Raw genomic sequence first — 23,065 nt, 5'->3', positions numbered from 1 at the left:
CATCAATCAAACGATATAAATTTAAAGAAAGATTAAAATTTTCATAATTAAATCTTATACTTTGTAACAATACATTCATGAATGAAATTCCTTCACTACAAGAAACGATTTCAAACAATTTTTGTGTCAATAGATAACTAAAAACTTGTTTTTCAAAAGTCTCAAAGCAATTTAAGGTGTCAATGTATCGATTGAAAATAATTTGAGAAATTTTCTAAACTTTTATGTAATAAAACTTAGAAATTCAAATTCAAATTCAAAATTTATATCGTCACTATTATCAATATGGTCATTATCGTCACCTTATAATACTCAATGAAAACATGCATATAATATATGGTTAGAAAATCTCATCACGTAGAACAAAAACTCAAAGGTTTCCAAGATCAATTGCAAAAAAATCCAAACAAAATTTTATTATAAACTTTAGATTCTATATGCAAATTTAGAATTATTTTAATAAAAAAATTGGGTCTTATAATCATATATGCATAGCTCTGATACCAATGAAGAAGATAATTTTTAACCATTGGTCAAACCTAAGAGCAGAAAATGCTAATGCATGGAGGACTCGTATAACTTTAAATATGTGGAGAGTTTGTGCTTAATAATTTTGAATGTTTGTTGAAAATTATATTTTGTTTTACTGATTGAAAAAATTATACTAGGTTTTACTTCTGTTTTTACTAATATCATTGCATTTCTTTGTTATTTTTTTATTGACTCTTGTAATTTTAAATTTTTGTTAAAAATTCATATAATTTTTTAAAATCTTATAAATTCATATTGTCCTTTCAAATCTTATAAATTCTATTAAAATTCTATAAAATCCAATCTTATAAAATATTGGTTGTAAAAAAAGTCTTTTAAAAAAGTTTTTTAAAAAAGTCTTTAAAGTCCCACTAATTCTAAATAGTCTTTTAAAATTAAAGAAAAAAAAAAATTTTTTTTTTTAAATCTTAATCAAATACACCCCCTTAAATTGGTGGAGTCAATTTAATTATTTAGGGGATGAATTCTTTTATGTGATAATTAATATGATCATGTTACGCGGATATCATAACCATTCAGATATATTAGTGATAAGAAATGACAGAAAAAAAGAGAGAAAGAATTGGGAGTGACAACATCATGTCATCATCACTGTTAATTTACCCATGATTTAAGATCATCTCACCAACAGTATTCATATTAACTAACGCACGAGAATTCACTCCCAATTATTTAATTGGTGCTAACGAAACCTTCTCGTTTAATGCAAGGACAACAAGGAAATTTGTTTCTCTCTCCAGAAGATTTGTTTCCCTATTCATTGAAAATCAACAAAAGAAAGGAAATAAAGGGTTTTGTCAAAAGTTATTTAAGGAAACTTCTACTATCAAATTCATTTCATTAATGGTTTGAGTGATGGTCCTCACGAGAATGATTTGAGGGGAAAAGCAACTATTGTTTTTATTATCTACAAATGATTTGTTGCTTTCCTTTTTAAATGGGGGAATTCTGCTACGGTCAGTACAGTACGTCTTTCTTTCTTTTCTTTTTTTCCCGTCTTTTAATTGCGAATCAGTCAATAACTCTCTGTTCATACAAAAATTCGAATGCATCCATCTGTGGCTTCTAACTCAGTGCTGTTGGGATCCCTTACGTTTAAATGATAGAATATGCTCATGAAGAATTTTTTTTCATCCTCAAATTTTAAATATATCAAATTATTTTTTCAAAAATATGGGCAATGTTAAATTGTTTTTATTATCTCATTTTTATCATTAAATTAAGGGATATAGATTTCTTGTAGGAGAATAATTTTTTTTTTCCTGCAGACATAATATAAAGATATGAGTTTCACTTTTATTTTATTTATTTTTTCTTTTCAATGACCTCTATCTTTATATTGTATTTACAGGAGAAAAAACTCTTCTCGACAAGGAAAAATTCATAACCCTTAAATTAATCATTAAAATAACATCAAATTGATAATTGAAGGATGGAAGTTATATGACCAAATTGATGAATGAAAGACAAATGTGACATCATGTACATCTTTTAGTGACAGTATTTAAAAATCTGTCGGGTATCAACTGAGTTTCCATTTTTCTTTGTCGCTGAATTTATTTAATTTGGATCTAGAAGTAAAAGGGTTTAAAATATTTACCAATATCAAGCAGTAGAAGGAGTAACAACTAACAAAGTTTGACTTTCGTGGAGTTTGACAATGGACCAAGTATAAGTCATATGCTATATGATATTTGAGTGTCTTCCATTAATGTGGGTCTAAAGTCTAAACCACAAAGGCCAGGAAGAGACCCAAAGACCACACATTGCAGACAAGGGAAATGGGCTCAAGAAGATCACTAGAAAGCCTATGAATATGGAAGACCACACATATATAATGCCCCAATATGATATTCAGCTGAATATATACTGAATTAATTTGTACTTTCATATATTACTGCATTACCATTAACAATATATATAGAGAGAGGATTACATGATCTAATTATTCCTTTTGGCGAGTTAGGTCCTCATATATCTTCATCACCCGGAGAGGTGAACCTTATGATAACATTCTCATTAGAAACTCATCTTAGGTGGAAAGGGTTGAAATATTGAGTAACTAAACTTAGCATGTAATTCACAAGTATAATTAATTAGATTGCTTGACTATGTATTAAAAAAATAAAAAATTAGATTGCTTGACTTGACTATTTGACCGAGAGAAAGTCAAGGAAGATTAAACACATGCCTCCTCTCCGAAACCGAATATTATCTTATTCACAAGTGAAATTGACATAAGCAATAAAGTCTACTAGGAATTCTAAGTTTTAAACCAAATAAAAATTGGTAATGGGCTTGGTTTGTACATGATGATGACCTATAGTTACCATCAGCATTGCTTGGTATATTGTCAAATGACGTTTTGGAAGAGAGCACGGCACAACCACGTTATGGATTATCGAGACCATTTCAAAAAACAGAAAATGCACTAGCTCAAGCTTGTTTCATCCGGCAGTGTAAGGACTACTGATTTTGAAGAAGAAAAATCCTTTTAATGCGATTTTAAGAAGAAAAAAACCTTTATTATTAGGATAAGGATATACTTACCACTAAAAAAGTTTACAACTTTTACAACCAACCTAATCACTGATTATTCCCGTCAATCTAACGGTTATAATTTATTGAAAATTATTAGGTTGCATTTATTAATTAATTATTGATTTTTTAATAAATTATAACCGTTAGATTGACGGAAATCAACGGTGATTAAGTTGGTTGTAAAGGTTGTAAACTTTTTTGGTGGTAAATATATCATTTTCCTTATTATTATTATTATTTTTTATCTTGGGTATTATATTTGTTGTGGAGATTGTGTGCACAAAATAATTGTGAGGTTAATGAGTACGGCATATGTGAGGGTAGGGTATAATCTGCTCACTTGAAATCTCACTTTTCAATTACTTTTTTTTTTTGGGTACACTCACTTTCCAATTACTTTATTTACGCTGCCAGCTGCCCATAATCATTTATTTAAAAGAAAAACAATTATCAATGACTTTACTAGTAACCATTTTCCATCTGGATCTCCCTCACGAATAATGTGAACCAAAATTCATGGAGGCCTAAAAGGTTGACCACTATTCATGACCAATATATTAACATGCTTAATGGACCACTCTTCAAGCATATTTGTTAGAATGTTACGGAAGAACACAAAACCTTTTGTAATATTTTATTAATGGACCAAATGATAAACCACAATAAGAGTTGAGGAACATCATATTTTAGCTCAAAGTTTTAAGAAAATGAATTTATGATTATTGGAAGAAAGGAAGAAAAAAAAAAAAAAGAGAATCATCTTGCTATCACTTCTTGTTATGCAGTCTATTTATTGAGAAACCAAGCAAGCCACCAAGTAAAACTTTCCCCCGGTTCATCCTCTTTTTCCATGTCTTACAAACATTTGTTTCTTTTTGAAACTTTGTTATTCCTTGAATACTAGTAGTAAGTCACATGTCATATGACAGACAAGCAATGATATGAGTCATCTCATTGCATGAAAGAGATAAAAGGACAGCAACAAGTAAAATAATATAGAACATCCAAATAATTATTGTAAATTAAGCATATTTTACATGGTAGATATTTTGATTAGAAATTAAGAATGTCATTAAGAAGTGTTTATGATTATAATCTTTAGTGTGCTAAATTAAAGTGTAATCATTATACTGTTTATATCATGAATTATAATCTCTTTATTTATATTTGGAGTTCTATATACAGTTATATTTTCTTAGAAAAATTAAGAAAGAAATATTAATTAATATATGTAGAAATACATTTCTAAAGTCCATATTTCTTTTGTCTCAATCTCTTTATTTCCTCTTTTTATTTTATGTACATAATGAATTATTAAAGAAAAATAAAAGATATTGTCGGCCAGCAATATCCTAATAAATAAACATATGACTATTATAATAAAAATTAATGTGTCACACACCGGACCAATTCCACTATATATCAAATCCAGCTAATAATTAGGTATTAAAGAAAAACAAAACTCTTGCTGTCTTGTGGAAGGACAAATCTCCATTTCCAAAGCTAAATCTTCCTTGCACGAATGTCTAATAATTTTAAATGAACCTCACAGTTTTACTTTTAGTTATGTTTGCATCCTAAGGAATGCTGAAAAGTACTAGTGCAAGTTGGAGCCCTTTTGAACCACTTGATTATGAGTCCAAGCCTCCTCTGAATGCATCCTACGCCAGTGCTTATGCAAAATGTTATCTTCTATAGTTGTCTATGTTTTGTGACATTTTCAAAGTTCTTACGATGGAAGGAAATGACCCTGACCCAATAAAGATACCTCTATAAACTCTTGAAAAAATCAAATAACATGATTAACAATGAAAGTTAATTAAAAGGGAAACATCATGACCCATAAAGACTATTCCCATTATATATATGCTCACCAACAAAGTTGAAAGCAAAAGAACATAGGAAACATCATGTTAGTGAAGGCAGAGAAAGCCATGCCTCTGAGAGAGGAAGGTGCTGAACCAAGAGGAACAATTCCCTTGAAGCAGCACTTTGTGCTAGTACATGGTATTGGAGGAGGAAGTTGGTGCTGGTACAAAATCCGGTGCCTTATGGAGAATTCTGGCTACAAGGTCTCATGCATTGACCTCAAAAGTGCAGGAATTGATCAATCTGATGCTGATTCTGTTCTTTCTTTTGATGATTATAATCAACCCCTCATGGATTTCATGTCTGCTTTGCCTGAGAATGAACAGGTTTTGCTCCCCCTCTATTTAGATATTGCTCTTTCTCATTCTTATATGGGAATATGATCAACTAGAGTGGCTTAGTTCTTATCAGTGATGTGATTACTATAGGTTATATTGGTGGGCCACAGTGCAGGAGGCTTGAGTATTACTCAGGCATGTCACAAATTTGCCAAGAAGATTCATTTAGCAGTGTATGTGGCAGCAACTATGCTCAAGTTGGGATACTTAACAGATGAAGATCTAAAAGATGTGAGTCCTTTTCACCAAATCTGTTCTGTTCCAGTTTCAATGTCTCATTCTCTTTATTTAGTTTCTGAACCTTGAATTCAATGTGCCATGCATGTCTAGTGTCTCTCCTTTTAGTAATATTTGCAAACTGGGCGACTGAGTACTATGATAATTAACTAACTTAGTTGTCAAGTGTACATGAACCTAAACTTGGGATGAGAGTGTGTGATCATAGTGATGCTTGCTGGTTTCCATTGTTGTACAATGTTTGGACTCTTCAAGGTTCCAGTATAAGGTTGATGTAGATGCTCTGTTGAAATAATTGATTGCCAACTGTCTTCACAAATTTGAGGCGCACGCACCTACTCTCATATTTTTCTAACAATAGTTCCATATAAAAACAAACTAGCAGCTGTTCAGCAATAAGGGAATGTGTGTTACAACTTACAAAAGGGAAAAATAATGATAATAAAATGATTTTTTTTTCTTTGTTGCATTTTATCTCCCTTTCTTCTTTCCCTTGTTTATGAGACTATTATAAGTTTATTATTAGCTAAACTTTTCTTAATTGTAAGATTTTTTTTATATTTTTCTTATTGTACAATAAAAGTATTAGATAAGGTTGCTCCTTGTGACAAAAAAATTACGGATTTGAGTATTGAAAATAGTTTATTTGAAAAATGCAAGGGTAAAATTGTGTATAACCCACTCCCATCTCTAATCTCATAAGTTGGGAAACTTAGTGCATCATAATTTACCCTTTACCCTTTAAGATAAAGGTATCTTTGAGCTAATTTTTATATAAATTATTTCCATATGTTTTAAGTTAGAAGGAAGCTCCCCTCCTTTTTTAGGGTTTGATAACAAACTATTTGTAATTTTATAATGAGTGAGGATATTCTAATTACCAAAAATTCTCACTATTAACTTACTACCCATCATATCATTGGATCAAAGAGAGAATGCTAAAAAAAATTTGAAGAGAGAGAAAATATTAATCTAATAGTGATTAGATAGATAGTAAGTTGGTAGTGAAAAATTTTAGTAGTTAGAATATTCAATGAAGTACATTTTATTGATGTGTGACAATACAACTTATAAAGCAAAATAATAAAAAGAAACTGCTCACTACTACATAACTTCTCATCAAAGTAGAAAAGAAAACTGCTCACTATATAACTACCCATTAAAGCAAAAAAGTAAACTGCCCATCTACATAACAACTCATTAAAACATAATGAAAACTGACTCCTAAATAATTAAAAATATCAAATTGCAGTTTCTAAAGCATGATCTCTAACACTCCTCCTTGCTTTTGGAGCTGCAAACACCAATCTTCTCCCTTAGATCTTCAAATTTGCTTGTAGGTAATGGTTTTGTGAATATGTCTGCCCATTGGTCTTCTGACTTGCAGTAGACAAGTACGATTTCACCTTCTTTCTGAACTTCCCTTAAGAAGAAAAACTTGATCTTAAAATGTTTGGTTTTCCCATGAAAAACTGGATTGTTAGAAATGGCAATTGCTGCTTGGTTATCAATATGAACTTCAGTATTGTTCCATTGCTTCAGGTGTAAATCACATAAAAATTTTCTTAACCAAATTGCTTGATTAGCTGTTGCCGTAGCAGCTATGAATTCCGCTTCTGCTGTGGACTGTGCTACAACATCCTGCTTTTTAGAGCACCATGAGAAAATTCCTGAGCCAAGACTAAAACAATAACCAGAGGTACTTTTCATATCATCCACAGAACCTCCCCAATCACTGTCAGAAAATCCCAAGAGCTTAAAGTCTTGACTTTTCTTAAATTTCACACCAAAATCAATCGTTCCTTTGATGTATCTCACTACTCTTTTTGCTGCTCTTAAATGCATCTCAGTAGCACAATGCATAAAACGAGATAAAAGACTTACAGAAAATAAAATGTCTGGTCTTGATACTGTGAGGTACATTAGACAACCAATCAGACTTCGAAAGTAGCCTTCTTCAACTCTGTCAGCTCCATCATTCTTGCTCAAGCTCTCCTTTTGATTCATTGGAGTGGTCATTGCCTTGCAATCCTCCAAATGAAATTTCTTGAGAATTTCCTTGGCATACTTCTTTTGACATATGAAAACTTCATCTTCTGACTGCTTAATCTCCATTCCCAAAAAGTATGTCATGAGTCCAAGGTCTGTCATTTCAAAAATCTGCATCATTTCTCTTTTGAACTTTTCAACAAGCTTGTCATTGCCACCTGTGATTAAGAGATCATCAACATAAAGAGAGACTATAAGTAGATCATCATCTTCGTGCTTTATATACAGAGTAGCTTCTGAAGTGCTTTTCTTGAATCCTAAGCTTGATAGATGCTCATCTATCTTGCTGTACCATGCTCTAGGTGCTTGTTTCAAGCCATATAGAGCTTTCTTGAGCAGGTAGACCTTCTCGTCCTCACCTTCTTTCACAAATCCTTCGGGCTGTTCAACATAAATCTCCTCCTGCAAAATACCATTCAAGAATGCAGATTTTACATCTAGTTGAAATACTTTCCAGCCTTTTTGAGCAGCAACAGCTAGCGAGAGTCGAATAGTGTCCATTCTAGCCACAGGTGCAAAGGTTTCAGAATAATCAACACCAAAAATTTGTGCATATCCTTTGACTACAAGTCTAGCCTTGTACTTGTTGATGGAGCCATCTGCATTTAACTTGGTTCTAAACACCCATTTTACTCCAATAACTGCTCTATCCTTTGGTTTGTCAACAAGCTCCCAAGTATTATTTTTTTTTATCATTAACAACTCTTCTTCCATTGCCTTCTTCCAATTCTGGTCTTGAATAGCTTCTTTATATCCTGCAGGTTCACAAATGGCTACATTGCATCTTTGATAAATATTGGACAACAACCTTGTTCCACGAATTGGTGGGTCATCTTCTAACTCTTCTTGCCACTGTTCCACTCCTTGCTCTTTGCTTATTTGGATGAGAGGACTTGATTTCTGCTTACTCATGGATGCCTCTTGTGCTTGTGTCCAGTTCCACTTCTCTTCTTCATGAAAATAAACATCCCTACTAATAAGTATCTTTCCAGTTTGAGGTTGATACACTTTGTAGGCTTTGGAGGAAGAGCTATAGCCAACAAAGATTCCTGGTTCTGACTTTTGGTCAAGCTTATCACGCTTTACCTGTGGAATATGAGAGAAACACATACAACCGAACACTCTAAGAAAATTGAGTGAGGGTTTATAGCCATACCATGCCTCAAATGGAGTTTTGTCCTCCAATGCCTTTGTAGGCAGCCTATTTTGCAAGAAGACAGCAGTGCTTGCTGCTTCAGCCCAGAAATTCTTTGGCAACTCTTTTTCGTGAAGCATACATCGAGTCATTTCCATTATGTACCTGTTTCTTCGCTCACTTACTCCATTTTGTTGCGGAGTGTATGGAGCAGTGAGTTGGTGTTCAATGCCAGATTCTTCACAAAAAATATTAAATTGTTCTGAAGTATACTCCTTTCCATTGTCAGTCCTAATGCATTGAATGCTACAACCACTCTGGTTCTCCACCGTTTTCTTGAACTTCCAAAACAGGCTAGCCACTTCTGATTTATGCTTCATGAAAAAAATCCAACACATTCTGCTAAAATCATCTATGAAAATAACATAGTAACGACTATCTGCAAGTGATTGAGTTCTTTGAGGACCAGCAACATCTGAGTGGATCAACTGCAGCTTATTGGAGGCTCTCCAACTTGACTTGGGAAATGGATTTCTTTTTTGTTTGCCAAATTGACAGGCATTACAATATGGTAAATGATCTGCAAAGGTTGGTAAATCATTTGACAACTCCTTCTTCTTCATCAACAACATATTTGAGAGGTGACAATGGCCTAGTCTCTTGTGCCAAGTCTCAGTCACATTCTCATCTGTGGAAACAGCAGCTTGCTCCTCCTTGACTGGTTCAAATGAGAAACTCTTGCCTCTCATTTTTGCTTTGATGATTTCCTTTCCATTTGCATCTTGAATGAGACAAACTCTATCTTCGAAAAACACTTTGAATCCTTTTTCAATGAGCTGTCCAACACTTAACAAATTTTGATCAATATCAGGTACAAAAAGAACATCTGAGATTGACTTTGTACCTGAATTTGTTAGGATAGAAACAGTTCCTATTCCCTTTACCAAAATGTGGTCACCATTACCGATTCTGACTTTTGTGATTGGTGTGGGTTTTAACTCCTTGAAAAGACTTCGATCATGAGTCATGTGGTTTGTACACCCACTGTCAATCAGCCAGCTCTCACTAGATTCATTGCTGGAGAAACAAGTGGCTACGAACAGTTGATCCTCCTCTTCTTCGTCAACAACTTGAGCATCTGCCTCCTGCATTTGATTCTTATTTCTGCATACCACTGCCTCATGCCCAAATTGGCTGCATTTGGAGCATTTTGCATCTGGCCTCCTCCAACATTTGAAAGGAGGGTGACCTTTCTTCCCACAATGGTGACAAGGAGGATATTTCCCCTTGGAATTTCCATTCCTGCTACTTGAAGAAAAAGAACCAGAATTACCTTCTTGCACTTTCTTATTTTTACCAGCTTCATGATATTTTGCAGGTAGAGCTCCTTCAATGACACCTTCTTGCCTCATGGCTCTTCTTTGCTCTTGTGCTTGCAAAGCATTCAACAATTCAGCAAGAGTGATGCTTGACATATCCTTAGTATTCTCTAAGGATGTAATTGTGGCCTCAAATTTTTCAGGAACGGTTACAAGGATCTTTTCAACAATTCTTGACTCTAGAAAAGAAGAGCCCAGCAATCTGATCCGGCTTGCTATACTAAGAAGCCTCTCAGAATACTCCTTAATAGATTCATCATTCTTCATCTTCTGCATCTCGAAGTCGCGAACTAGATTCAGCACCTGCATTCCTCGAATGCGTTCATCTCCCTTGTATTCAGTCTTGAGATAATCCCATATCTCCTTTGCTGACTTCAAAGTCATGATACGAGTGAAAATAGTGGGTGAAACTGCAGCGAACAAACAGGCTTTTGCTTTTGACTTCTTAGTTTTCTTCTCCTTCTGCACTTTTATTTGTGCCATGGTGGGATTAGCTGGAAGAGGCAGAATTTCATAGTCCTCTTCCACTGCTTCCCAAAGATCCAACGCCTCCAAGTACGTCTCCATGCGTACCTCCCAAATTGGGTAGTTTTCTCCATCAAATACTGGCGGAGCAATTGACGTAAGATTCGCTTCAGTTTCCATGGCGCCTCAAATTGACACACAGATCCCTTTAGGAAGATAGCTCTGATACCAGTTGTTGGTTTTAGAAATGAAGTACATTTTATTGATGTGTGACAATACAACTTATAAAGCAAAATAATAAAAAGAAACTGCTCACTACTACATAACTTCTCATCAAAGTAGAAAAGAAAACTGCTCACTATATAACTACCCATTAAAGCAAAAGTAAACTGCCCATCTACATAACAACTCATTAAAACATAATGAAAACTGACTCCTAAATAATTAAAAATATCAAATTGCAGTTTCTAAAGCATGATCTCTAACAGATTTATATTATAGAGATGGATTTCTTTTTTGGGGTGAAATATAGAGAGAGATTTTGATTAAGAAAAATGAATAGGAATCTAACGCTAACACAATATTCTAAGAGCCTATAACGTGTACGAACAAAGCTAATATACATAATCATAGAGAGCTTCGATCAATCTAATAAAGTTTCTGTTTCCCCTTCGAATTGTATATATCATCATCAATAATTTTGTGCCATCTAAACCCCCACCAATACAGCAATCCGTGTATTAATCATTATAAACATCTTTGGTTGTCATGTTTTATTGTTTGGAGACAAGAAATCATCAAATCTCTTGCTTTCTTGCTTTTCCAAACAAGAGTGGGTGTTATATGACTTATCCAAAGCCTGTACCACAGGTCTATTTTGTCCTCTATAGAGGTGGGTATAATAGCAAATTTTCAGTGTGCTCAATATACCTCCAATGATTGATAAGAAACAAACAATTAGTGAACCTAATTGCTAGCTTTGCATGATAGAGTAGAGTAGCTAACTTTTTGTGCCTCTTGTAAATAATAGCTATAATGATGCTTAGAAAGTGTTTTTGATTTGTGTCAAGCAGGGTGTACCTGACCTATCTGAGTATGGGGATGTCTACCAGCTAGGATTTGGATTGGGACAGGATAAGCCTCCAACTAGTGCATTGGTTAAGAAAGAATTTCAACGCAAAATCATCTACCCTTTAAGCCCTCACGAGGTATATTTAAGGGGAAAAAATAAAAAAACATGCATGTGCTTTCTCTATAAAAACTGTTCACCCCATGTTCAATTTCTCAGGCCTTTTCTCTCCAGGGTACCCCACATGCCATATACTTGTGATTTATTATCAATTTCACTGCCACCTTCTGCTTTTGCCACTTGTAGGACCATTAATTGAAATTTTCTTGGAAAATGGTGAAAACCAAGAAAATTTATTCACATGAAAACATCCTAAGATCAGAACATTATAGCCGGTGATAGTAATTTACCACATGGGATACTGTTGTTGTTGGAAATCGACAATCACACAAATCGTAAATGAAAAGAGAGAGAATAGATACAGAGATTTATCTTAATTCACTCAATTTAGGTTACGTCCAGCTTGTTTGTACTATATTCATCTCACCGCCACTCGTAAATCACTCGGTTTACAAGAAAAATATAAATAGAATTAGAAAACCATAACAGCAGCTATTCATGGGCCCAAACCCAAACTACTAAGAAAATTACAATAAATCAGAGGCCCACAACAATACCTAGTCTCTACGGGCCTCAGGGCATTGTCCCCGGACACCGCTGGGCGGCTCCTCCGGACCTCCGTCTGCTCACCTCATGGGCCCAAGCTCAAACTACTAAGAAAATTACAATAAATCAGAGGCCCACAACAATACCTAGTCTCTACGGGCCTGGGGCACTGTCCCCGGACACCGCTGGGCGGCTCCCCTGGACCCCCGCCCGATCACCTAGGAGCGAGACTCTCAGTTGCCTTTCTACTAACCCTGACAATTAGAGCTTTTATCAGCATGCGAAGTATGAGCCATACTCAACAAGTGTGAATGTGAGAGACCATATAATTGAGTTATAATATTTGAATAGTAATGTCACACTAATTACACAATCATTTTGGTTCAGGACTCTACCTTAGCTGCTATGTTGTTGAGGCCTGGGCCAATTCTAGCATTGACAAGTGCAAAATTCAGAGAGGATGGTGAAGTGGAGAAGGTGCCGCGAGTGTATATAAGGACTAGGCATGACAAGGTGATGAAGCCTGAGCAACAGGAAGCCATGATAAAGAAGTGGCCACCATTGACTGTGTATGAAATAGACAGTGATCATAGCCCCTTCTTCTCAACCCCTTTCCTCCTCTTTGGTTTCATTGTAAAAGCTGCAGCTTTTGACATTGGATGTTACTAAGTTCAGAGACCACCCTGCTAGCTTTTTTCTACTTTGCTTTTCTTCAAACCAAGAAATTATAATAATGAATATTTGAAGAACATTGATTGTAGTCCCATTAATTATGATGAATAATATATATATATATATATATATATATATATATATATATATGATATAATAATAAGGGAAAAGATATTGTAACAACCAAGTTGTATTACTATTATGTTACTACCAATCAATTACACCGTTAGATCGATTATGTTGATCTAACGGTTATATTTATTTTCATCTTTGTATGGTCATTATTTTCCAAATTTAATACTTTATATTTATTTCCACCTTTGTATGGTTATGATTTCCCTTTAAATATGGAAAATCATGACTATACAAAGATGAAAATAAATATAACCGTTTGATCAACATAATCAATCTAACGGTGAGATTGATTGGTAGTAACATGGTATTAATACAACTTGGTTGTTAAAATATCCTTCCTCTAATAATAATCCTATGCTGTTTCCTAATAATGTGTTTTTTAAGACTGGGATGTAGAAAATAATAACAATTTGAATATAATAAAATTTTAAGTGCAATTTTCAATTTTATTCCTTTAATTTATACATTTTTATGTCTATTCTCATGAAAGGATGTATTAAAATGGTAATTGATAACATTATTGGTCTGTTTGTTTGTGTTCTTTTTAAGAAAAAATATTTTCAACTAAAAATATAATTAATTTTAAAAAAAGAAATAAATATTAAAGAAAATCTATTTTGAGTTTTTTTTTTTCATAATCATCATAAAAATTAGCAAACAGAGTGAGAAGAGACCAATAGAGAGACTGAATTTTCCTAAACGAAGTCCTAGTCAATAGGAGATTACATAGAATTTGCATTAAACTATGAGAATGCAGATATTAAAACTTTTTCCAATTTGGAGGTTTCCCTTCCTTTTGAATTTATATTAAATGACCATTAATTCTTATTTGAAACACAAGAACAGAATAATTCTTAAGAAAAGAATATCGTTGGAATTACTGTCGTATTGAGTACGACTCTTGTTTTAAATAAAATTACAAATTATGTATTCTCAAAAATATATAAGCATAATATTAAAAAAAAAAATTCTCTCACTTCAAAAACATGTCAGCAATGTGTTATACTTTTATTAGTAAAATGTAAATATTAAGTAGTATGTTAGAATTTCTTAAAAGGGTCTATGTGAGATCCGTTGAAGTAACTTTTGAAAAGACAATTTAGCCATCAGCCCGAGTCCAATTTTTTGGGAAAATACAAAGGGAGCGTTTGGTTGAGGAGAATTTTTTTGAATACTAGGAAAATGTAATTGATAGGGAAATGGTAGGAAAATGAGTTTGGTAGGAAACTGTAAAAAAAGTTGTTTGGTTGGAACAAATTTTACCAGGCAAATTGATTAAAATTTTTGATATGTATATTTGGTTGAAGATAAAATATTAATGGGTAAATGATATAAATTTACAAATATACCCCACTAAAGGACATGGCTCGTAGCTTGTCGCATTCACCTTCTTACGGAAGAAGACACTCCATCCCCTCTTTCTCACCGCCACTCTCAAACCAAAAAAGACCACCAACAAAACAAAAGGTAAATGAAAGAAGAATAACAAGAATAAGTATCATCGTAAATTTACCCAGAACAATGTTCTCTCCCTCTACACTTTTCTTGTTTTTTCTCTCGTTTTCTTTGACTTGTGAATCTTTCTTTTTCATCAATGACAATTTATTTATGTTCTCCGATATTTGCATTTGGTAGCAGACATCAACAGGAGGAGGAAGATTTGAAACAATTGGAAGAAGAGGTTGCAAGAAGAATCAAAGAAGCAATTCGAAAAAATGTTGAGGAGAGGCTTAATTCAGAAGAACTCAAGAAAGAAATTGAAAGGCGCATAGCAGAGGATATTTTGGTCTCTCTCACTTTTCACCTTTTGCCATTTACCCATCTAACCAAGAAAACCACATGGAAGAAAGCTTTTTGAACAGTGAGAATTGCTCCACTTCCACGGCTAAATCTAAATAGCTATGCAACATGAATAGTTGGAAAAATTTTAAAAAACTCTCTACCAAACAAGAAAATCAACAATTGCCAACTTGATTTGGATGGAAAAATTTTCAGAAACTTTCAACCAACAGCACCAAAGGAAAATTACTGAATTTTTGTGCTCCTGCAACACACATACTTTTCTCCATCAGCCCCATGTTCCGAAGTTTTGATGGAACAAAGTCGCTTGCTATTATTCCTAATAAGGTTTAATTTTCTTTAAATAAATTGTCAAATTTAAGGTTTGTGAATATAAAATACAGGTACTTTGAAAGCTCTATTTTCCTAATAAGTTTATCCAGCTCAAGTTAGACTAATTGAATGGTAATTTTTAAAAAATTGAATATATATGAGTTATATTTATCTTATGTAGTAGGAAAATAGTTGTCTCATGTTATATAAATAGAATTACAAATGAGATCCACACGTAAGAGGAGAGAAAAAAATAGATGTGAGACTCACCTCCATTTTGTGTGTATAGGAAACTTGTTTATCTTATACAACATAAAATAAATATAACCCTATATATATATATTTAATATTTCTCATGTTGTAGGAAATAATTTTGAAAAAAATGTGTCATTTTAAATGACACAAGTTGTGTCATTTCATAGACACAAAGAGGTGTGAGTTCTACTAAAAAAATAAGTACAAAAATAAAAATAAAGGTGTGGTCTCACCTCTTTATATCTATAAAATGACACTCACATTTTTTAATAATTTTATCTTTTACATATACATAAAAACATATAAGGCCCATTTTTTTTTTCTCCCTTCTTTTCATCCCACATGAGACTTACGTATTTTTATGTATGCGTAAGAGAGAATTATCTCAACACTAGTCCCTCTCTATATAATATAGATTATGGGTGTCTTCGGCTTAATTTGGAGTCCAATCCACCATCTCACTTAACAAAGGAGGAGGTTAATTAATTTAGGGAAGCATATGATTTAATTTGAGAAAAAAAAAAACGAGATCCATTTTTTTTAAAAAAAAAAGAAAAGAAAAAATAGCAAAGAAACCGTGGTATTTTTCAATATTCAGTCACACTTTCTCATCAATCTCAAAATAAACCTTCAACCAAGCACTACATAAGAATAATGTCGAAATTAATTTGCGTACGCAAAGAAAAAGAAAGATGATGGCATAATGAACAATTGTGTATAAGTACATCCACGCTGTAATGTAGTCTGTTGCTTTGCTTGAGGTCCATTGAAGCTGATCCCAAACGCAAAGCCACACAAGTTTGAATTTTATTCCTTCTTTATTTATATTAAATTTAATAATAATAATAATAATAAAATTAAATACTAATCATTCACAGAGAGAAGTTTTCTCTTCTTTCCATTTAAAAAGCCCACATAAATGTATATTATACTGAACGACAAAACGCCACGTGTCCCACGTCGTAGTTAATCATTGTCCACGTTTCTTCGCGAAGTCAACTTAGTATTTCCAGTCCTGTACGACACGGAAGCGGCGAAAAAAACAAAAAAACAAAACCCGCCGCCAAAACCAAATTATGATTTAAAAAACAAAATATTATTATTATTATTATTATTATACAGAGAGGTGAAAAACCATCCTTATATTTTCTTTTCTTAACGGCTCTGCTTTGTATTCTCCTCAATGTGAGTGAACCATAGCTTGTTCTATGCTAACATTTTGCTCTTTTTTATTTTAATAAAACAATTTCCCTTTTTGGGTTTATGGCCTTTTGTATGATGATCATGTGTACTTCAAGAATGTCAAGCATTTGCAATTATGAATTTTATTCTAATTTTTTTCTTCTCAAATTTCTTAATTTGGGATTTAGTTGTGTGATTGAAGAATATAGTTAGATGCTATCTTATCTCATCATTTGAACTTCTTTGAACTGTTGTTCTCTATCCTTGCTTGTGGTGACTTGTTTAATCTCATGAACTGAGCAACACAGTAAATTCTTTTGTGATGCTAACCTTGTTTGAGCCTAATTTGAACATTCATTCCCTTTATGTAATTTATTCTCTTCTTTAGCTGCTTTTTTTTTTTTTTTCTCCACTTTGTGATTAAATGTTAGTTGCTCTTTGTGGTGCAGTTGTCTTTAATCCCCTCTTTTCTGCACTTTCTGTTTAATGCAAACTGGAAATAACTGTTGTATTGTCCTGAATTACAGAACTGATAACCTGATCTTCATGAATTTAAGGAGTTTTGTTGCATCCACTGTTTCCTGTAAACCGGGAAGCAATTACAATTTCTTTTTCTGGATTTTGGTTTGCTTGTTACTAAGTTTTCTGGGAGCTCCTGAAGTATATGCTCACTTCAAACTAATAAGGCCCATTGTTGGGTTTCCATCTTCCTCCATTTATGGTCTTCAATCTTTTGGCTAGAGACTCTTATGCTACTGAAGATTCTTAATCATTTTTCTGATTTTTATCAAAGAACCATGGTTTCCTCTCAATTCTCTACCTTAAATGGAGATAGTTCACAGAAGCCTTTCCTGAACCAGTTGCTTCTTCCAAATGGACCACCTGATCTTTTGCCTTCTGATTTTGTGGATTTTGAGTTTTCTGATGTGTTTGGTCTATCTCCTGTTGAAGCCTCAATGGCAGTGAGTTCCCAGAAACTTGGAAATTTGGTTGTTTCACCAGGTTCAAGTGAAATGATTTATAATGACCCTGCTATCATTCACATCCGCTCCCATTCGTTACTGGCCCCCTCAACCTCTATTAGTCAGTCCTTGGAGCTTAGCAAGCTTACCTTATATGAGACGGGTGATGCATTAGATATTGTGAAGGAGGTCTTTAGAGAAACACAGAAAGAACTTAAGGAACATTCTGTTAACAATGCTTCTGAAGAGCAAAGTAGTTTACAATTCAATAATTATGGTCTGAATTATCAGACTATTGGAGTTGAGGATTTTGAAGTTTTGAAGGTTGTTGGGCAAGGTGCTTTTGGTAAGGTGTACCAGGTGAAGAGGGCAGGTACTTCAGAAATATATGCAATGAAGGTCATGTGCAAGGATAAGATTATGCAGGGAAGTCATGCTGAATATGTAAAATCCGAAAGGGATATATTGACAAAGGTTGATCACCCATTTGTTGTACGGCTCAGATACTCATTCCAAGTAATAGTTTTTCCTGAATGAAGTTAATTGTGTTCTCATATGTTTCAGATTATCTATCAGTGCACATATGTTAGTATTATGCAGATATGTATAGGTTAAGGAAAAATTGACAGGACTATCATATTTGCATAATTACAACCTCTGTTAGACTTGCAGACCCAATGTAGGCTGTACCTTGTGCTTGATTTTGTTAATGGTGGTCACCTTTTTTTTCATCTATATCACCAAGGCCTATTCAGGTATTATAAGCTGCATTTTGTGACTATATTATGAAATGCTGATATATAGCTGTCTTACACTTGCAACTTCTGTCAGGGAAGATTTGGCACGCTTCTATGCTGCAGAGATTATTTGTGCTGTTTCTTATCTTCATGCAAATGGGATAATGCACAGGGATCTTAAACCTGAAAATATTCTTCTCGACTCAGATGGTCATGTAAGATAACATGAACTGAACCTATATCTGTGTGTCTTTTTGTCTGCATTAGGCATTCTACATGCCTATGTATTAGTTCTAAAGGGATTTGTGATTGTATCTAATGTCTATGTTGCTGTTAAATGGAATTATTCCTATGCTTGATACCAGGTAGTGTTAACAGATTTTGGTCTGGCTAAGAAATTCAATGAGACTGCAAGGTCAAACTCTATGTGTGGAACTTTAGAGTACATGGCCCCAGAAATTGTTATGGGGAAAGGTCATGATAAGGCAGCCGATTGGTGGAGTGTGGGAATTTTACTATTCGAAATGCTTGTGGGGAAGGTTAGTATCTTGGTCTTTTTTCATCTTCTTTTAGTATGAAGTAGAAGTCCCACAAATTTTTTTCTTTCCAATTCAGCATATGCCACTCTCATGCGAGTACTACTAAAGATGGAGTTTGGATTTCTTTGAACTTGATGAATTGACATGATTATCTTTAGGGTTAAGTTACTCTCATGCAGCATAAGATAGAAAAATTTTCCTACTGACCCTTCGATATCCGTGCTTGCTTTTTCCTTTTTTCTTTTTTCTTTTAAATCAATGGGGTCCACATATATTGAGTCTATGACATAAGATACCTATCACCTACAACATAAGAATAATAATTCCCTTATCTTTAAGGCAATTGACCGTTTTCTAGTTTTGTGAAAATAAAGTTATCTTGACCATCCATTATGATTTGGTGTGAGTCCATGACATGCAGTTCCTTGAGACTCTTGAGCCACCTGGTTGCATTTAATCATGTGTTGCCGATGCCTTAGTTTCTTGGTCTTTATATCTTATTGTTTACTCTAATTGCAGCTTCCTTTTACTGGTGGAAATAGACAAAAGATCCAGCAGAAGATAATTAAAGACAAAATGAAACTCCCAGCTTTTTTGTCAAGTGAGGCACATTCACTGTTAAAAGGGGTACAACTTTTCACCAACATCTAACGCACAAGTTTTTCTTTTTCTTTTTCTTACTAATATTATGAGATGAACCCTTAGGATTATGAAATGGTTCTGAAAAATTCTCAACTAGTGGGAAAAGGCTTTTTCTTTCTTTCTTTCTTTTTTGTGTTGTATGGTTCTGAAAATTGCACTACTTATATATAGAACAATTGGTTCAATAAGGAAATATTTCAGTACCATATACTACTAGTATATGGTACTGAAATATTTCCTTATTGAACCAATTGTTCTATGTATTGGGCTACAATAGTGTAATGAAGTTTTCCTGTTCACTTCAGCTATTGCAGAAAGATGCCAGCAAACGCCTTGGGAGTGGACCAAGTGGCAGTGAGGAGATTAAAAGCCACAAGTGGTTTAAGTCAGTCCATTGGAAGAAACTGGAAGCCCGTGAAGTTAGGCCAAGCTTTGTCCCAGAAGTTGCTGGGAAGCACTGTGTTGCTAACTTTGAGGAGCGGTGGACTACCATGCCCTTGCTGGATTCTCCATCTGCTAGTCCCAAAAAACATGACAATTCCTTGCGATAAAAGTCCAATTAGAGCAGCCAAGTCATGTAATGGCTGAGAAAATTGTATCCTGCCATATTGCTCCTTGTATAAAGCTATGCTTTCTGGTAACTATACAAGAAAGCAATACTAATATTCTGTTTGATGTGGAGATTTGTGTGTAGCAATATTCTAAAGTTTCCACTTTCTTTTATTGCCAACCTGTACACCCTCTGGTGGGTATTCTTTGTTTTACAATACGAGCTTGATCTCAATGACATTCTTTTGTATCAAATTCAATGTTTATGAACTGAAACAAACAAGCTAGTCATATTATACACTTGTGATTCTGTAGCTAATAGTTAATGTTAATTGAGATGAACTACCTACGCAGTTTTCTTTCCCTGGCTCTCCAACTCTTCTAGGGCATGTTTTTTTAAAAACAAAGTTAGATGAGGTTCACAAGTTATTATGTCATGGTTACTTGTTGGTAACATGGCTAGCCTTTTTGTACATTGTGTTCGTTGTGGATAACTTGACTATGATCTTTATGATCTGGAGCTAGAGTAAAAGGGAAGAAAGGACTTAAAATTACGAAACAAGCATCAAATCAATTCTTGGTTCTTCTGGTAGAGATACATTAAAAAGAAAATTTAATACACACACATAAAACAGAAGCACTTATTGTAGAGGTTACAGCAACAGGCATTATTTTTTTTGGTTCTTCAAGTGGTGCTATACTAGTAAGGAAGAATTTAAATACACACACTCAAGAAGCACTTATTCCAGCAGTTACCGAAACACATTATTTTTTGGCTCTTTCTGTTTGGCAGGAGTGAAAAGGGAGAATCAAAGTACACATGCAGAAAACGGAAGCACTTATAGTAGAAGTTACTGAAACAAATATTATTATTCGTGGTCCTTCCTCTCATTCTCATATTGATAATTCTGAGGCATTCGGATTGGATGCCTTGGAACTAAACTTTTGAAGCTCCTGGAGATTTATCAACACTAGCATTTCGTGTTCGCTCTTTTGCATCATTTATTTTCTCATTTGCTTTTTCTGCAGTAACATTGCCATGGAGTTCTTTATCCTCTCCTGAGATTTCTTCTAATGAACGACCTTGTGTTTCTGGCACTAAGAAAGTGCAAAAGAATCCAAGCAAGTTGACAACTGAAAGTACCATAATTGCTTTCTTGGTTCCTTTTGTTTTGTTATTTGCATCATCAATATAGCTTTGCACCACAAAAGCGCCAATGATAGCTCCTGATTTTCCTGCTGCTGCTGATATACCATGGCATGTTGAACGGAACCTAGCAGGAAACAGCTCTGCTGGTACTATAAATGTTGTGCTATTGGGTCCAAAGTTAGCAAAGAAGAGGGTAAGTCCATAAAATATGGCAAACATGCTTCTGTTTCCGTGACAATAATCATATTTTGCCTGTGAGCCACATTCAGACACTCCCCTATATTCTCCATAACTGTGTCCCAGAAACCACATAAAAACAGACATTAGAAGAAATCCAACAAGCTGGATTCTGTGTCTTCCAATCTTGTCAATGAGGAACACAGTGCACCAGTACCCAGGGACAGTTGCAAGCAGGGCCACCACAAACATTGCTCTGGAGAGTTGAAACACCTCCTCTATGGCATTCATTTTGGAAGCCTTGTATACAAGTCCAATGGCTGGGTAAATATCCTTTTGTGTGAGTTGAAGACTATAGAAGGCAATATCCAACAAGAACCAGGTGCTGGTGGTTCCTAGAAGGTGAAGACCATGCCTAGCAAGAAACTCTGAAGAGAAGAATCCATAAGAGGGGCTCAAAGTGTCAGAAAGCCTGGTATTTGATTCTTCCAAAGGTATGCCCTTATCAAGAACTTTGGCCATATCTTCAATAGCCTTCTTGTGGTCACTTTCCACCAAAGCAGTGTACCTAGCAGTTTCCGGCATTTTCATTCGCCAGTAATAAGTGAAGGCTGCAGGAAATGCACCAAACATGAGCACAATTCTCCAAACAAAATCTCCTTGAGGCTGAGTAGATATCACAGGATGAGTCTCAAAATCATCAGCTGGGTAAGCTGCTAAGAATAGTCTTGACACCAACATGGCCACAGCTCCAGCAACCAATATTCCCATTCCTTGCATAGCAAAGACAGCAGCAATAAAACCTCCTCGGGTTTTTTGATTGGCATATTCAGACATAATAACAGCTGAGAGAGGGTAGTCTCCTCCAATGCCAAATCCCAGCCAGAATCTGAAGAAGCATAGAGTAGCAACCACACTTTTGGATGTGGAGCCAAAGGAAAGCCCTGATAACAAGGCACAACCCACCATGGTGGCAAGAGTTATGCCATAAACCTTTTTTCTACCAAGCTTGTCACCAAGCCAGCCAAAGAAGAGCTGCCCCACCAGGGTTCCACACAAAGCAACCCCAGTTATTGCATTGTTTACATTCGTTGGAAGCTTTCCTGGACTATTACTATTGGGGTCAAAGTAGTACAAACGACCTATAAGTTTGGTCACTGCAGTGATGCAAAAGAGATCATATGCATCAGTGAAGAATCCCATCCCAGCTATCACAATTGCCTTGTAATGGTAGCCTTGTGTCTTGGCATTGTCAAGAGCCAAGAGAACACCTTGGTTCGTGTCCATGGCACTGGACAAAGGCTGGTATCTAATGGAGAAGTGTGAGCAAAAGGAAAGAGCAGGAACATAAATGTTAAGTATATAAAGGAGTTACATTGTGAATGAACAGGTTCACTTGTCTTTTGGGATTTGGACAAATGATGTTGCTTTCTTAAAGCAAGAAAAATATCATAGTGACTAACGGGTTACTTAGACTTCGGCTGCTTCAAGGAGAACACATTGATATTTGAGAAAACACATTGTTTAGTGTTCAAAGTTTGAAAACATTCCCTTATGTGTAGTCGTGGCTAAGCTGCCATCAGTTTCCAACCTAAGCTGGCTTCCAAAATAATATTTAAAAGTGTAGCTATGTTTGTTTTTATCACATGTCTT

General features: G+C 34.5%; 3 protein-coding genes across 4 annotated transcripts; 2 read left to right on the top strand and 1 right to left on the bottom strand.

The window, feature by feature from the left end:
- The first annotated feature begins 4,929 nt into the window (after positions 1 to 4,929).
- On the top strand, positions 4,930 to 13,013 carry LOC133285909 (methylesterase 17-like). The gene is made up of 4 exons (XM_061483227.1): positions 4,930 to 5,288; positions 5,391 to 5,531; positions 11,639 to 11,773; positions 12,688 to 13,013. The coding sequence occupies exons 1-4, from the start codon at positions 5,004 to 5,006 to the stop codon at positions 12,967 to 12,969; spliced, it is 843 nt and encodes a 280-aa protein (XP_061339211.1). The 5' UTR covers positions 4,930 to 5,003; the 3' UTR covers positions 12,970 to 13,013.
- A 3,605-nt stretch (positions 13,014 to 16,618) lies between these two features.
- LOC133285888 (serine/threonine-protein kinase AtPK2/AtPK19-like) lies at positions 16,619 to 20,330 on the top strand. 2 transcript variants are annotated; one of them, XM_061483198.1, is made up of 7 exons: positions 16,619 to 16,659; positions 17,184 to 18,134; positions 18,283 to 18,373; positions 18,455 to 18,570; positions 18,721 to 18,894; positions 19,414 to 19,521; positions 19,842 to 20,330. In XM_061483198.1, exons 2-7 carry the CDS (start codon positions 17,406 to 17,408, stop codon positions 20,085 to 20,087), a joined length of 1,464 nt encoding a protein of 487 aa, XP_061339182.1. In that variant the 5' UTR covers positions 16,619 to 16,659; positions 17,184 to 17,405; the 3' UTR covers positions 20,088 to 20,330. The 2 variants fall into 2 exon arrangements, with proteins under 2 accessions (XP_061339182.1, XP_061339183.1); XM_061483199.1 differs by lacking the exon at positions 16,619 to 16,659 and having other exon boundaries at positions 16,769 to 18,134; positions 18,291 to 18,373; positions 18,450 to 18,570.
- Positions 20,331 to 20,815: 485 nt separating this feature from the next.
- On the bottom strand, positions 20,816 to 22,699 carry LOC133285864 (low affinity inorganic phosphate transporter 8-like). Its single transcript, XM_061483166.1, has one exon. It carries the CDS (start codon positions 22,697 to 22,699, stop codon positions 21,023 to 21,025), a length of 1,677 nt encoding a protein of 558 aa, XP_061339150.1. The 3' UTR covers positions 20,816 to 21,022.
- Positions 22,700 to 23,065: the final 366 nt, after the last annotated feature.

The sequence above is a fragment of the Gastrolobium bilobum genome, unplaced genomic scaffold (genome assembly GCF_033153095.1).
Source record: "Gastrolobium bilobum isolate Gb01-03AN ecotype WA unplaced genomic scaffold, APGP_CSIRO_Gbil_v1 utg1530, whole genome shotgun sequence".
Lineage (NCBI taxonomy): Eukaryota > Viridiplantae > Streptophyta > Magnoliopsida > Fabales > Fabaceae > Gastrolobium > Gastrolobium bilobum.
Note: the sequence above shows the minus strand (reverse complement) of the source record. Positions and strands in the feature narration are given on the sequence as shown.

What these genes read in the sequence shown, in the direction of transcription:
- LOC133285909 (XM_061483227.1), top strand. Translation starts at nt 5,004, where the DNA reads ATGTTAGTGAAGGCAGAGAAAGCCATGCCTCTGAGAGAGGAAGGTGCT. An exon ending in CTTTGCCTGAGAATGAACAG is followed by an intron (nt 5,289 to 5,390) that starts GTTTTGCTCCCC and finishes TGATTACTATAG; the next exon opens with GTTATATTGGTGGGCCACAG. An exon ending in CAGATGAAGATCTAAAAGAT is followed by an intron (nt 5,532 to 11,638) that starts GTGAGTCCTTTT and finishes TGTGTCAAGCAG; the next exon opens with GGTGTACCTGACCTATCTGA.
- LOC133285888 (XM_061483198.1), top strand. Translation starts at nt 17,406, where the DNA reads ATGCTACTGAAGATTCTTAATCATTTTTCTGATTTTTATCAAAGAACC. An exon ending in TATCACCAAGGCCTATTCAG is followed by an intron (nt 18,374 to 18,454) that starts GTATTATAAGCT and finishes CTGTCAGGGAAG; the next exon opens with ATTTGGCACGCTTCTATGCT. An exon ending in TCGAAATGCTTGTGGGGAAG is followed by an intron (nt 18,895 to 19,413) that starts GTTAGTATCTTG and finishes CTCTAATTGCAG; the next exon opens with CTTCCTTTTACTGGTGGAAA.
- LOC133285864 (XM_061483166.1), bottom strand. Translation starts at nt 22,699, where the DNA reads ATGGACACGAACCAAGGTGTTCTCTTGGCTCTTGACAATGCCAAGACA.